Genomic DNA, 15000 nt, shown 5'->3' on the forward strand with positions numbered 1-15000 from the left:
AAACCAAAGTTAATTCCTAGCAACTGTATTTTATACTGTTGGTATGGCAACCATAAACTTGAACGTGAACTTGAACTTGAGAAGAGGAAGAAGAGATAGGTAGAAAAAAAGACAGGGGGGGGGTGAAGATGAGGGAAGATGAGCTAGAGGAGGAGCGGCTGGAGAGAAGTAGGTAGAGAGGAGGAGAAACATGAGGAGGAGGACGAGGAGGAGAGGAAAAGGAGAAGGAGAAGGGGAGGAAGAGAGTGAGTGATGTGTCTAAATGAACACTAAGAGCACTCAGTTATGGCACGGTGAAGGACAGACTTTTTCAAGTGCAATAAGAGGAGAGGGTTTTCTGAATTCATTTCCTCCTCTTCACAATGAAGGCTTTGCTGCAAATGGCCATGCTTAAAGTGATACTGTCCCATTTTTGGAAATAAGCTTATTTTACACCTCCCCTTGAGTTAAACAATAGGGTTTTACCGTTCTCCTGTACTTTCAACCATTCTCGGGGTATGGCAGTGCAAATTTTACCTCCATGCTAGCAGTTAACATTGAGTCCTATGAGACCAGGTCACGGCTAACTGGTCTCATAGGACTCAATGTTAATTGTTAGCTTGGAGGTAAAATTTGCACTGTCATAACTAGAAAACGGTTGAAAGTACAGGAAAACGGTTAAACCCTATTATTTAACCCATTGACGCCTAAGGCACCTGCAAAAAAGGGTGCTGAATGCCTGGGCCCTTTTTAAGAAAAGCTGCCCTCAGCCTATAAAAACCTAAATATCTCAGCTTCTGAAGCACATAAAAATAAGCACTAAGTTGCATTTAAATTCTACAACCCTCATCTATCATTAGAATGTGTTCATTCATCTCAAACAAACAAATATTTTTAATATAGTTGTCTCAAATCTCATGAGCCTGAATGTTGCGTAATGCAGCTCCAGGCGCCAGGGCCAATGTTGCGCAGCGCAACATCAGGCATCAATGGGTTAACTCAAGGGAAGGTGTAAAATAAGCTTATTTCAAAAAATGGGACAGCATCACTTTAAGATGGAAAGGGAGGAGGGTGGATTGGGCTGTTTTCAACCAATCATCTGTGGTGTCTGTGGCCATGGGGGCATACAGTAGCCTAATTGTGGTGTCTCTAAAGCCAGGCTCAAACTACACGACTAGCGATTGTGTGTCCGATGTTGGCGTCGGGGTGCACCGCACACTAGAAGAGAATCGCAACTGTCAATCTTGTCGCTGCTCGCAGCCACCGAGACAATGCCCGACGTTCTATTTCCAGTCGCAAATATCAAACACTGTTTGATTTCTACGACTTGCGATCGGCGACTCTTTGAGCTGCCAAAGTTCTATCTCAGAACGTCGCTCACGACGAGGAAATCTTTCCCGACAATCGCTTGCGATGGTCCTGGGGGGTAACGTTCCAGCGATTGTCGTAAGGGGGGTTTTCAGCCGAGAATCGGCGCGATAGTCGTGTAGTTTGAGCCAGGTTTAACGGAGACGTGTCTCTCCCTGACCTGAAATGACATGTGCATCACAGATACACACATTTACTGTATAGCCTACTGTACACACATGCATGAGCATATGCTCACCCTCAAGTGATGACATGATACACACACACACACAATTACACACACCTAGGCGCGTGCGCAAACACACACAAACACACACAAACACATGGGGGCATACAGCGGTGTATCTACCTGAGACGTGTCTCTCCCTGACCTGAAATGACATGTGCATCACAGATACACACATTTACTGTATAGCCTACAGTACACACATGCCTGGGCATATGCTTACTCACAAGTGATGACATGATACACACACACAACTACGCACACCTAGGCGCGTGCACAAACACACACACACACACACACACACACACACACACACACACACACACACACACACACACACACACACACACACACACACACACACACACACACACACACACACACACACACACACACACACACACACACCATCCTCCAGTCCAAGGAGAAAGGCTACTGAGGGTCAGGCATCCAAATTAAAATACCTGCCTCTCCTCTCCTCTCCTCTCCTCTCCTCTCCTCTCCTCTCCTCTCCTCTCCTCTCCTTGCCTCGCCTCGCCTCGCCTCTCCTCTCCTCTTCTCTCCTCTCCTCTCCTCTCCCCTCTCCACTCCTCTGCTCTCCACTCCTCTGCTCTCCACTCCTCTGCTCTCCTCTCTTCTTCCACCTCTCCTCTCCTCTCCTCTCCTCTCCTCTCCTCACCTCCCCTCTCCTCTCCTTTCCTCTTCTCCTCTCCTCTCCTCTAATCTCCTCTCCTCTCCTCTCCTCTCCTCTCCTCTCCTCTCCTCTCCTCTCCTCTGCTATCCTCACCTCCCCTCTCCTCTCCTGTCCTGTCCTGTCCTGTCCTGTCCTGTCCTCTCCTTTCCTCCTCTCCTCTCCTCTCCTCTCCTCTCCTCTCCTCTCCTCTCCTCTCTTACCTGAACACTCTCCCTCCATTCTCCTTTCCCTTCCTTTTTTACCCCTCTCTCCACATACAACATCACTGTTTGTCCAAGGATGTCCTTGGAGCCACATCACATGCCTAATGAAACCTAGCCGTTTCTCAGTGGCTGAGGGGGAAAAAAGTCAGTAATCGAACTCTTCTTCTGAGAGCCACACTTCAAGAGAGGGAGGGGAAGGTATCTCTTTTTAAATAATGAACAACGTCACACCTCAGCACAGCAACAGGAAATTTCTCAGGAAATGTGAGAGTCTAGTAAAAAAGCCAACCAAGTCACATAAAGGAAATAATAATGATGATAATGATACCCAGTTATGAATAGATGTTTTGAGGAGCAACTGCCATTGGCGTGTGTTAAAACTGGCACTATGCCGAGAGAGAGAGAGAGAGAGAGAGAGAGAGAGAGAGAGAGAGAGAGAGAGAGAGAGAGAGAGAGAGAGAAAAAAAGAGAGAGAGAGCGCGTGCGAGAGAGAAACAGACAGAAAGACAGACAGAAAGAAAGACAGACAGACAAGACAGAGAGAGAGAGAGATGGCAGACAGAAAAAAGAGATAGAAGACAGAGACCAATCAGTCTGGTGATGCCTTAGAGAGACAGACAGACAGAGAAAATAGAAAAGCCAAAGAAGACAGCTATCAGTCTGGCGATGCCTTAGGGGCTCTATAAATGTCTAATAATTGATACAAAAGGGAGTGGCGTCAGACATCAGGACACACACTCATTTCCTGTCCAATGATACTCCTGTGGGGCCTTACTGACAATATCTACCAATCTGAAACAGACACAGACAAATATGTATACAGCACACATTCTATCATCCACACTTATTATGCACATGAACATACAGACAAGCACAGACAAACACAGACAAATCCATGTCCTATTCAGCTCAGTGAATGGCATTCCCTGTGCTATTAGATGTGCTAGTCAGACTGTTTACGATTGTGAACGGTGGACTGTTAAGATTGACCTCAGTATGGGAAACACGTCTGTGTGCTTTAATCAAGGACACTACACAACAGCGAGTAGTTTCCCCTTCAGCTACGATGTTATATCTATTGATTGGATTCTGCGGCTGTGTTGAGGTGTGATTACTGTGTGGAAATTATGAATTGCCCACCGGCAACCCAGCTACCACCTTGATTATTCTCACCTCACTGCGACACAGATGCAGGCTACAGTGTATGAGGTTACTGTGGAGGACAAGAAAGACCCCTGAGGAATTAAGAAAGGAGGAGAGTATGACTCTCAATGACACTAACAGGAACTGAAAGTAGGGAAAGAAGGGAGTCACCGGAGCATCTTCAGATGTGGAGGTTTAATTGTTTTATTGGGCAAGTGTCAAGACTAACGTTTCAACGTTGTCACGTTTTCTTCAGGGGCATTGACATTGACTAGTCCTTCCCCGTGATGCACCAGATTGTGAAGTGCAGGAGCGTGGAGGATGTCTTTCTTTTCGAAAGGAAGTGAAAGTACTTTAAAGAATATGCAAAACAGTGTGACCAAAAAAAATACCCATTTAAGTTGAAGGTTCATCAAGTCAACGCCCATTTTTAATTTGTGTACTTCACATTATTTATGTACACCACTTGTGATTCCTTCAAGGCTTACAATGTACTCAAACAAACAAAAAAATAAGGCCATGCACGATTTTGGGACTATTACTTTCAACAATTTTGAAAATCATATGGAATTCATAGTACATAATAAAGACAGTCAAGTGGATTTTAGGAAACAACAAAAAATGATGGCAAGGCCATTTTCCTTTCCTTTTTTTCTCTTCTTATGAAGTAACCGTATCACATATTTTGCAGTATACTGTACCTCTCTGGGTCTCCATTTTTTATTTTTTGAGGCCATGAACTGCACATCTGAAATTCACATTGAAGTCAACAAGTCAAAGTCATTCATTATCTCTCCCTCAATTGAGAATGATGATTGTGCACAATCCTGGTCAAGGCGCGCAACACCAAGCCTGATTCAGCTTTATTGAGTGAGAGGCGCACTTGAAATCCTTTTTCTTTCTTTTTCATTCCACGGCAGAATCACATTTCAACCACTTAGGTCTTCTTCAAACTCTCAAAAAGGATTTCAAGTGTGCAAATCTCTCACCCAAACAACCTCATCTTTCCTTCAAGGCTCAAGCCTTCCAATGAATCAAAACCAAAGTAAACAACTCTTGGTCATATATAACAAACTTAATTCGTAGGCCACATACTGTAGTACTAGAAGTGGATGAAGCAAGGGTGATGAGCCTATCATTTTTCAGTGTTGTTTTTAAAAATTCATCCTCCTCTGACACCAGGGACAGTTTGGCCATGAGAAGCGAACTTTGCCATTCACAAAGCGAAGGCAAGCGAACAGGGGCGAAGTAAAGTGAAAATATTCGACCATGCTTAATATTATGCAAATGATGAGTGAATTGGTGGCCAATCAAATAAATAAAATGTTATATTCTATTTGATTCGCCGCGCCGACCTGATGTTCCATTGAGTTGTCAGAATGGAACACTGAATTTTGCCTCTCTTCACTTTGCTCATTTCGCCTGCATTTGTCCCCGGCATGTGGACTAATCACTCTTGATCTACTCTCGATTGACATCTAATTGTCATTTGTCTTGTACCCAGCGCCTCACGGTCTGGGAAGCAATATATCTGACTGAAGCGACATGAGAAAAGAATAAAAGTGAACGAATTCATAAAAAATAAATAAGTGCATCAATAAACAAATGGAGACTAGAATGGGCACTCGGTAGAGCGCAAACCTTCGCCTACGCCACTTATTTTTTTCTGGCCATCTTCAGAGTGTGGGGCATAACATTCTCCAAATTTTGGTGTTAGTTTCATTTAAATCGGACCGGAATATCGTATTAATACATATTTGACCCAGTCTTGACCTCTTATTCAATTCCGCGTGCACACGTTGTTCTGGCATGTAGTGCTTGGCAAAGAAAAATGTTTTTGACCTTTCCGTGACCTTGACCTTGACCTTTGACCCAATCACTCCCAAAAAGTAATCGATTGTTCCTTGGGTCATGACCAATCATCCCAGTAAATTTCATAAAAATCGGCTGAATTTACGTTTTTGACCTTTTCGTGACCTTGACCTTGACCTTTGACCCAATCACTCCCAAAAAGTAATCGATTGTTCCTTGGGTCATGACCAATCATCCCAGTAAATTTCATATAAATCGGCTCAATTTACGTTTTTGACCTTTTCGTGACCTTGACCTTTGACCTTTGACCCAATCACTCCCAAAAAGAAATTGATTGTTCCTTGGGTCATGACCAATCATCCCACTAAATTTCATCAAAATCGGCTCAATGTACGTTTTTGACCTTGACCTTGACCTTTGACCTTTGACCCAATCACTCCCAAAAACTAATCGATTGTTCCTTGGGTCATGACCAATCATCCCACTGAATTTCATAAAAATCGGCTCAGTTCTGTCTGAGTTATACGAAGTACAAACAAACATTTTGACCTTGACCTTTGACCTTTGACCCAATCACTCAAAAAAACGAATCGATTGTTCCTTGGGTCATGACCAATCATCCCACTAAATTTCATCAAAATCGGCTCAATGTACGTTTTTGACCTTGACCTTGACCTTTGACCTTTGACCCAATCACTCCCAAAAACTAATCGATTGTTCCTTGGGTCATGACCAATCATCCCACTGAATTTCATAAAAATCGGCTCAGTTCTGTCTGAGTTATACGCAGTACAAACAAACATTTTGACCTTGACCTTTGACCTTTGACCTAATCACTCCCAAAAACTAATCGATTGTTCCTTGGGTCATGACCAATCATCCCACTAAATTTCATAAAAATCGGCTCAGTTCTGTCTGAGTTATACGAAGTACATACAAACATATTAACAAATAAATAAATAAATAAATACACGGCGGTCAAAACATAACCTTCGCCGACTTTGTCTTGGCGAAGGTAATAATAAGAATACAATAGCCTTTGCCAAAATCTGATGGCTGTCTCATACATTAACAAAACAGCCCTGGCTCGACGTAATATACTCGTGTCAATCTCTGTCTCATCCCCCCTCTCCATAAAAGCAGAAAAATGAGGAATGGATCGACCATTCATCTTACTTGTGACTGCCTATCTTTAAGGCAAGTCAGCATGCCTAAAAAAGAGAAAAAGGGAGTAGGCAAGGCCTTTGTGACAAATAGAGTTAACCGTGGAGCCAAGACACTGACATTTGAAACCAGATACACCATTACTCAATCTGGACTCACCCTGCATACATACAAGCTTCATGTTAACACTACATGAAGAATTGTGGACAAGGGGGAATAAACTTTGTATAAAGTGCCCTTGGGCACTGCTTATTTCAAAGCCAAATAATGCATTACCCTGGCCTATAGTCACAATGCAATCACTGAACCTTTGCCTTTGTCATACTGCCCAGGGAATTCATGCTGAGCGCAGTGATTGTGATAATGCTATTAGGCACTAAAATGCAAGATACAAAGATAAGGCATTGTATGTATAAAATTAAACTTTTAAAGTACAATATATCCCTTAATAACAGCTAAAATACTGAAAAGAAAAGAAAAAGAAAAAGGAAAGGAAAGGAAAGGAAAGGAAAGGAAATGAAAGGAAAGGAAAGGAAAGGAAAGGAAAGGAAAGGAAAGGAAAGGAAAGGAAAGGAAAGGAAATGAAAGGAAAATCCATCAGACAGACTGACAGACACGAAAGCGCACTTTGCAGACATCATGTGGTGACAGCCTAATTAAAAGTTAATCATGCACACTAAAATATCAATGGCCTCCTTTTAGAGAAAATAAGACAGAGCCAAAGGGCATTCATTACTTATTTTCTGATCCATACAATGCTGCATCTCTTCCTCTTTCTCGCTGCATCCCTGTTCCTCTATCCCAGACCCTCACCCAACCCTAGCCTGATTATCATCGACTTTCAAATCTCTTCGAGACTTGGTCTGACCTAGAGCATAACAATTAACGTTTCCCAAACGGCATTGTTGACCTGCCTCCATTGGTTTGCTACTGGTTGATTGATTCCAGACAAAGTGGGTGAAGTTCCCGAAGTTGGAGATCAGAAACAATATTTACATTGCTCTTGGTCTGACTAGAAGCAACGCTGAAGGTGTTGCGTCACTAAGAGGGCATGGCCTGGCTAGCCCCACCCCCAACCTTGTTATGTACAGAGAACTGACACCATTACAATTTTTCGTGCACTGTAATAAAATTGTGCTTTTGCCAGTGTATAAACTGCTTTTGTCTGCTTCCATTTTAGGTCCAGACAGACAGAGAGAGGAAGGAGCCCTGAGGTGACGTGTCTGCAAGTCTGCTGTTCTGAACCAGACAAAATAAATCCCAGAGAGCTTCAGGGTCAATTGGACAGATGCTCTCTCTGTCACACACACACACTCACACTCACACTCACACACACACACACACACACACACACACACACACACACACACACACACACACACACACACACACACACACACACACACACAGGTAGGAACTGACATACACAATCCACACACTCCCTGTCACACACATAAACACTCACAGTTATCTTGATGGTGACGGTGGCCAGACCAGGGGGCATGCTGCTGTTTTCGACGTCCAGAGCCTCCACCTCGAAGGTCTGCGTGTCGGCACCGGCGGCCAGGGCCTCATAGTCCAGCGTGTTCCTGGACCAGAGCTCGCCCGTCACCGGGTCCAGGCGGAACAGCTTCTGGGCCTCCTTACTGCGGATGCGGTAGGTGATGTTGGAGATCTCGTCAGCATCCACAGCCTGTGGTATGAGGAGACAGATATATATATATATGAGGAGATATATATATGGAGAGAGAGAGAGAGAGAGAGAGAGAGAGAGAGAGAGAGAGGAGAGAGAATGAGAGAGAGGAGAGAGAATGAGAGAGAGAATGAGAGAGAGCGAGAGAGAGAGAGAGAGAGAGAGAGAGAGAGAGAGAGAGAGCAAGACGGAGAACAAGAGTGAGAGAGTGAGAGAGAGAACGAGAGAGACAGAGAGAGAGAGAGAGAGAGAGAGAGAGAGACAGAGAGACAGAGAGAGACACAGAGACAGAGAGACAGAGACAGAGACAGAGAGAGAGAGAGAGAGAGAGAGAGAGAGAGAGACAGAGAGAGAGACAGAGACAGAGACAGAGACAGAGACAGAGAGAGTAAGTGAAAGAGAGGCATGGACTGGAATATACATTGACTACATGACTACAAACCCTGACAAAAAAGAACTTAGCTTGTAAAACATTAAAGCCAGTGCAAAAAGGTGATATCAAAAGGAAATTCACCTTATTAACACATAGTGTGGAGACCTTGAGGGCATGCAAAAGCATGGATGCTTTACAACCTTGCTTGATTAACAATATCGCTAAGCATCTACTTTCCATCAGTCATTTTCATTAAATATAGCTGAACATTTTGTAGTGTGATTGAGTCACTAACGATAATGACACATTACAGCTTCAAGTTCTCTCACTATTATTATTTTGTATTTTATTATGTCTTATTTAGTGCCTGAACAATGTACTTTTCTAAAATGTTTTAGCATATTTTTCTATATCACTATAGCACACATATTTTTGTCATGTTATGACCATTGAAACTTATGTTTATACTGGATAACGCATCACCAGAGAAAGAGGAGAGTACATTGCCCATGTCATTACTATTGTCACGGCAACTGTCAGTCATCCTGTCAGGATGTGACAGCAACTATTGGCACCTGATCTGACGCGAAACCCTAGAGTGACCTTTTGAAAGAAGTAAGACAGGTGAAGGGTGGGTAAGAAATTTACCCTTGGAGCGATCAGCTTTTTGCTTGAAGCGATCAATGCAGCAGGAAGAGCTAGCTCCACTTTTTCTGGTTAAGCGAGCAAAGCACATGCTGGGCAGGCCATGTGTAGTAAGAAGCTGTTTGATGGACAGCTGACTGTGGTGAGCTCAGTCCATGTTCAAAAAATGTGTCCAAAGACCAACCACACTGAGCAATTTCCACCTGCGAAGGCCCATTTGTCTTTAAAGCTACACTATGTATCTTTGGGATCTTTGTGTAAACAAACTCAATAGTAGCCTCTAGTGGTTCTTCCGAAAACTTGCACTATGGTAAAAAGGACCCAACAAACTAACTAGATATTAACACTGGCTTTCAGGTAATACAAAAATCCACGTCCATTGTGGATCCACATTTGTCAGAAGTGAATCTGGAGTAATGTGGAGTAGGAGTGTCTATATAGAAGTTTGAGTCATCTGCTGTGTCTATCCACTGTCAACAGGTAAGGGTAAACTTTTGGGTTGAACTTTTCAATGTCTCCAATGTTTGTGTACGTCATTCCCTTTTTATTTATTCATGTATCCCCTGTTTTCTTTCATACCCCACCCCACGATATTTACATTGCTCTTGGCCTGACTAGAAGCAACGCTGAAGGTGTTGCGTCACTAAGAGGGCATGGCCTGGCTAGCCCCACCCTCAACCTTGAGAGAATTGACACCGTTACACTTTTTTTGTGCATTGTAATAACATTGTGCATTCCTTTTTTATTTATTAATCTATTCCCTGTTTTCTATCATACCCCACCCTAGTTTTGTGTCTTTAGTTGTATTGTTGTATGTGTGAGCTCACCAAAACACGTTCCTAATGAATGTATTTTATAGTGTTGATAGGGCTAAATAAACTTGAACTTGAATTTAAAAAGTGAAAAGGTGAATGGTGAGAGGTGAAGGTTACTACTAACTGTGGGCAGACGTGGCCTAGTGGTTAGGGAGTTGGTCTTTCAATCTGAGGGTTGTTAGTACGAATCCCACCTGACCTCTCCCTACACCTCCCGCCAGGACTGAAGTGCCCTTGAGCAAGGCACCTAACCCCACATTACTCCAGCGACAATAAGCTGAAAAATATCTGCAAGTCGCTAATAACTGCAAGTCGCTTTGGTTAAAAAGCATCAGCTAGGTGTAATGTAATGTGAAACTACTCACGCTGATCTGTAAGAGTAGACTTTTGGGTGGTTATTTTTAGAGATGCACCGGATCCGGTTCCGGTTCCGGATCCAGCAGGATAATAGGGTTTTTCACAGGATCCGGGTCCAGCAGGATCTTAAGCAGTGGATCCGATATCCCGCAGTTACCTAAAAATCAGGGTCTGGTGCATCTCTAGCCTAGGCTTTTCAATCAGTCTTTCACATCCCCAATCACTGCATGGAGAGAAAGCCCTTTGGAAGCGGCTGTTGCAGGCAGTGTGGCAGTAAGCCAATGAGTCTAAAGAATAGTTTGAGCCAACGTAATAAAAAAGGGCCCATGTGTGCGAGTAGACCATTGGTTTCAGCCCTTTCGTTCCGGATCCGGCAGGATCTTAAGCAGTGGATCCGGTATCCGGCAGGATCCTAAAAATCAGGATCCGGTGCATCTCTAGTTATTTTCAATGTCTCCAATGTTTTTTTTTATTCAATGTCTCCAATTTTTTCTTCACCCCCCACCCCCCTCCCTAGTTTTGTGTCTTTTGTTGTATTGTTGTATGTGTTAGCTCACCAAAATACATTTCTAACAACTGTATTTTACACTGTTGATATGACTAAAAATAAACTTGAACTGGTGAATGGTGAGAGCGAGACGAAGGTTACTACTCACGCTGAGCTTTAGCAGGAGTGTGCCTGCAGGACTGTTCTCCGCCAGCGTTGCCTCGTAGCTCGTATGGGAGAACACAGGACTGTTGTCATCCACATCAAGGATGGTGACCATGAGCGGGATCCGGGTGTGTCTTGGGTCCGACGCCCCGTCGGACGCCTCCACCACCAGCTGGTACTGTCCCCTCACCTCGCGGTCCAGCGCGTTCACCGTGCTGATGGCTCCTGTGCTGTTGATGCGGAAGAAGCTGTTGTGGGTCAGCAGTCTGTAGTGGACCTCGCCATTCGCACCGGCATCGAGGTCAGTCGCCTGCAGTGGTGGACAAGAAGGGAGAGGGGAGAATCAGACAAGGGAAAGGTCAGGTAGCGGTTAGCAGATTGCCTGTATGTTTCAAGACAAACTGGGCTACTTAACAGTGAATAGACTCAGGGATGACTGGAGCACTCAGCACCTTTTTTAGAGTGGTTTTTTTTTTGGTGCAGAAAGTGACTGACGTTTCTAGTCACTGTGAAGTATCCCAGATTGTCTTGATACTGCTATCCTCGACTATGAGCACCACCACACCAAGATTTTAAAACCTTGATTTTATTGATTCACAAACAATTTGTAAATGTTTGATGAATATAAAATATTAACATACCATTTATAAAGATTTATAAAGGCATTGTGCATCATTAGTCAATTATTTACTAAGTCATTATAATGTTTTTTTTATGCAGCCCTTATCATAAAATTGTTACTGTGAAAAAAAGCTGATATAGCAAAGTGTAGAGCAAGACGAAGACACCAGAGGATCAGAAAGTGAAAGTTCAATTCAGTAATCAAACGTACCAACAGACCAGGTAGATAATACTGTATATTCGATCAGACACATGAGAGGTGGTGAAATAAAGTTCAGCAGAAACTTTTCTGACAAACAACTGAAAATTATCTAGAAAATACACAGTAATTTACAGCCTTGTTCACTAAAATAAAACATAGTTATCTAACTCCAAAGAAAAACTAGCGTGTACAACCTTATATTCTGGGAGTACTGGAGAGCGTTGAGGTGAGGTCAAAAAAATGAGTTTAGCTCCGGGAGTGGAGCTCTATTTCAGTTTGATAGTTCCAGCGATGATGGGATTACGTTTCTTGTCCCATTAATTTCACATTATTTTACCGTTATCAACTTTGCTTAAGTTTTGTAGTTCCTCAACTCTACAGTGTTTACTGTAGAAGATGGTTACATACATTGAGGAGAAGCTCAAACGGGAATTGGCATAGGTCAGTGAGTGGTCAGGGTCAGCCTACCCACATACTGCCTCATGCTTTGTGTCCCATGTGGCTGTGTTCTGCGTGGAATAGGCCTACTGTAAAATCTCCACTTTTTAGACACAAGAAAAATGTTTTTTTTTCTCCCAAAAGTCATCTGAAGTTTACTCTTATATGACCTTGTGAACTTGTATTCCTTGTGTACTGTAACATTGCTTCTCTGACAGACATGTCTGCTGTTATAAACCTATAGGGTCATTCCACGCCAAATCAACAAGTGCCCGCGCACTTAGGTCTCGAAAAATTCTGAAAATATTACCAAGTGTACCCATGGTACTTAAGAGAAACACTGTAAATTTATTTGAATGTAAGATGTATACTCTCTGTGTTACAGCCAATTTTACTGGGGGAGGGGGGTGCCCATTTTGTTCACACTCCTTTTTTTGTCAAAGTTCACAAGCCCCTAGCTCAATAACTAAACCATGTAGGAAGCTCAAATTTGGCATGCTGGTACATAGATAGGAATAGTTTGTTGCTAAACTGTCAGTTTTGGTCTGTATGATGCTGCATCGTCATAGCATTCCCTCAGAGATGATACAAATTGTACTGGAGTTTTTGGCTGTGGTCTGTTTAGGCCTTCAGAAGACATATTTGTGCCCAACATAGCCTCTTGATTTTTTCCCCTTGTAGATACAAGTAGAAACACTGTCATAAAAAGCTATAAATAGAAAGGAAACCCCATCAGTGTTTGAAAAGAAGACCTCACAAGTCATTTTGGGTGTCATTTTCAGAGCTCCAGAACCCCTTGTGGGATTGTCCACAGATTTTTGTTTTATTTTTTTCTTCATTCTCCATGAATTCTTCTTTTTAAAAATGCCAATGAGACTTGTCTTATGTGATGTTTTCTTGTTTAATTTCCAACCTGAACATGGGCACCATGCACATTGAGAGCAATATGTTTTCTATGCGTTTCTTCCGCTGCCATCTGCTGGTCAAAAAAAGTAACAACATGACTCTTTGTGCCTGACCTACTGTCACTTTTGGTGTGTGAACCTGCTACCACATTGAACGCTCCTGAAATCATTGAAATTGAAAGGGATATCTGCACCCCTGCACAAGGACTCTCGGGTGATCATGTCTGGGTAAAATTTGCATTTGATTATTTAGTCTTTACATTAAATGTTCATGTGCTCTCTTTTTGCATTTTGCCCATGTTCAGGGTGGAAATTAAAAACGAAAACATCACATAAGACAAGCGTCATTGGCATTTTTAAAAAGAAGACTTCATGGAGAATGAAGAAAAAAATAAAATAAAAATCTGTGGACAATCCCACAAGGGGTTCTGGTGCTCTGAAAATGACACCCAAAATGATTTGTCAGACTTGTGAGGTCTTCTGGTCAAACACTGATGGGATTTCCTTTCTATTTATAGATTTTTATGGGAGTGTTTCTACTTGTATCTACAAGGGAAAAAAATCATGAGGCTATGTTGGGCACAAATATGTCTTCTGATGGCCTAAACAGAGCACAGCCAAAAACTCCAGTACAATTTGTATCGTCTTTGAGGGAATGCTATGACGATGCAGGATCATACAGACCAAAACTGACAGTTTAGCAACACACCTTTCCTATCTATGTACCAGCATGCCAAATGTGAGCTTCCTACATGGTTTAGTTATTGAGCTAGGGACTTGTGAACTTTGACAAAAAAATGAGTGTGAACAAAATGGGCACCCCCCTCCCCCAGTAAAATTGGCTGTAACACGGAGAGTATACATCTTAGGCCACACCAATTTAATTTGTTGGTTCTCGGATTCGCCGCTTGTATTTTGTATCAAAATGAAAAAAAAAAAAAAAAAACAGTTTCAATACCCCAAAAAATGAAATCGCTTAAAAAACCCGAAGACTGCATGTTTTCATGAACGGAGAGGTGTCTCTTTAGTAGTTGGAGGTCATGTGACGTAGAGAACCAATAAAATCACTCCTTTCAACATGCCGATTACGACTAGCGAATCAGGAAACGCGTTACATTCAAATGGTTTTACAGACAAACATGCAATGCAAGTTGAAGCCCCTGTGGGTTAGCAGTAGCAGCGGTGAAACACAGTATGGCTCTTAGTGGAATTAGTGGAGTGGGATAGCAGTTTTAAAAAAGTAATACAACAACTATGGTCCCACTTGGAGGAAGCAACCCCCCGGGTTACCGGTAGCTTAATTTCTCCCCCTTCCTCGTTCACAGGCAGCCCGACGTTTCAGAATAGAATGTTCGACTTCGCTCAACTATCCGAGTTCACATGTGCCAGCGAGTTTTGTGTTCTCAACCAGGCGAGTTTTGCAACGGACGAGAGAGTTACTATCACGGTAGAAACAGCTAAATGACTTGAGGATATTTTAAACACGAGAGAGTCACAATCACGGGGGAAAACTAAATGGCCACACAAAAACGCATTGCCACACAAAAACGCAGACGCAGCGCACTAGTGCTGTCGTGTCTGTTCGTAGCGCTTGCTAAGATACCACACTCATTATGCAGAGGGAGAGCGCTCAAAAACGGGCAAATAGACAAAACCCAATTCACCTCAGATTCCACTGTAAACATAGGCTAGGCTATTTGTGCCTAATGA

The 15000-nt window shown here is 42.8% G+C and overlaps 1 protein-coding gene across 1 annotated transcript in view; it reads right to left on the reverse strand.

Annotated features, from left to right (window-relative positions):
* The window catches only part of pcdh15b (protocadherin-related 15b), a 225974-nt gene that overhangs the window by 80752 nt on the left and 130222 nt on the right, over window positions 1-15000 (reverse strand). The window contains exons 19-20 of the mRNA XM_063220981.1: window positions 11129-11434; window positions 8055-8282 (exon numbers count right to left, since the gene is read on the reverse strand). Of these exons, the coding sequence (XP_063077051.1) occupies window positions 8055-8282; window positions 11129-11434 (534 nt within the window). The remainder of the gene's footprint in view (window positions 1-8054; window positions 8283-11128; window positions 11435-15000) is intronic.

The sequence above is a fragment of the Engraulis encrasicolus genome, chromosome 17, assembly GCF_034702125.1.
Source record: "Engraulis encrasicolus isolate BLACKSEA-1 chromosome 17, IST_EnEncr_1.0, whole genome shotgun sequence".
Classification (NCBI taxonomy): domain Eukaryota; kingdom Metazoa; phylum Chordata; class Actinopteri; order Clupeiformes; family Engraulidae; genus Engraulis; species Engraulis encrasicolus.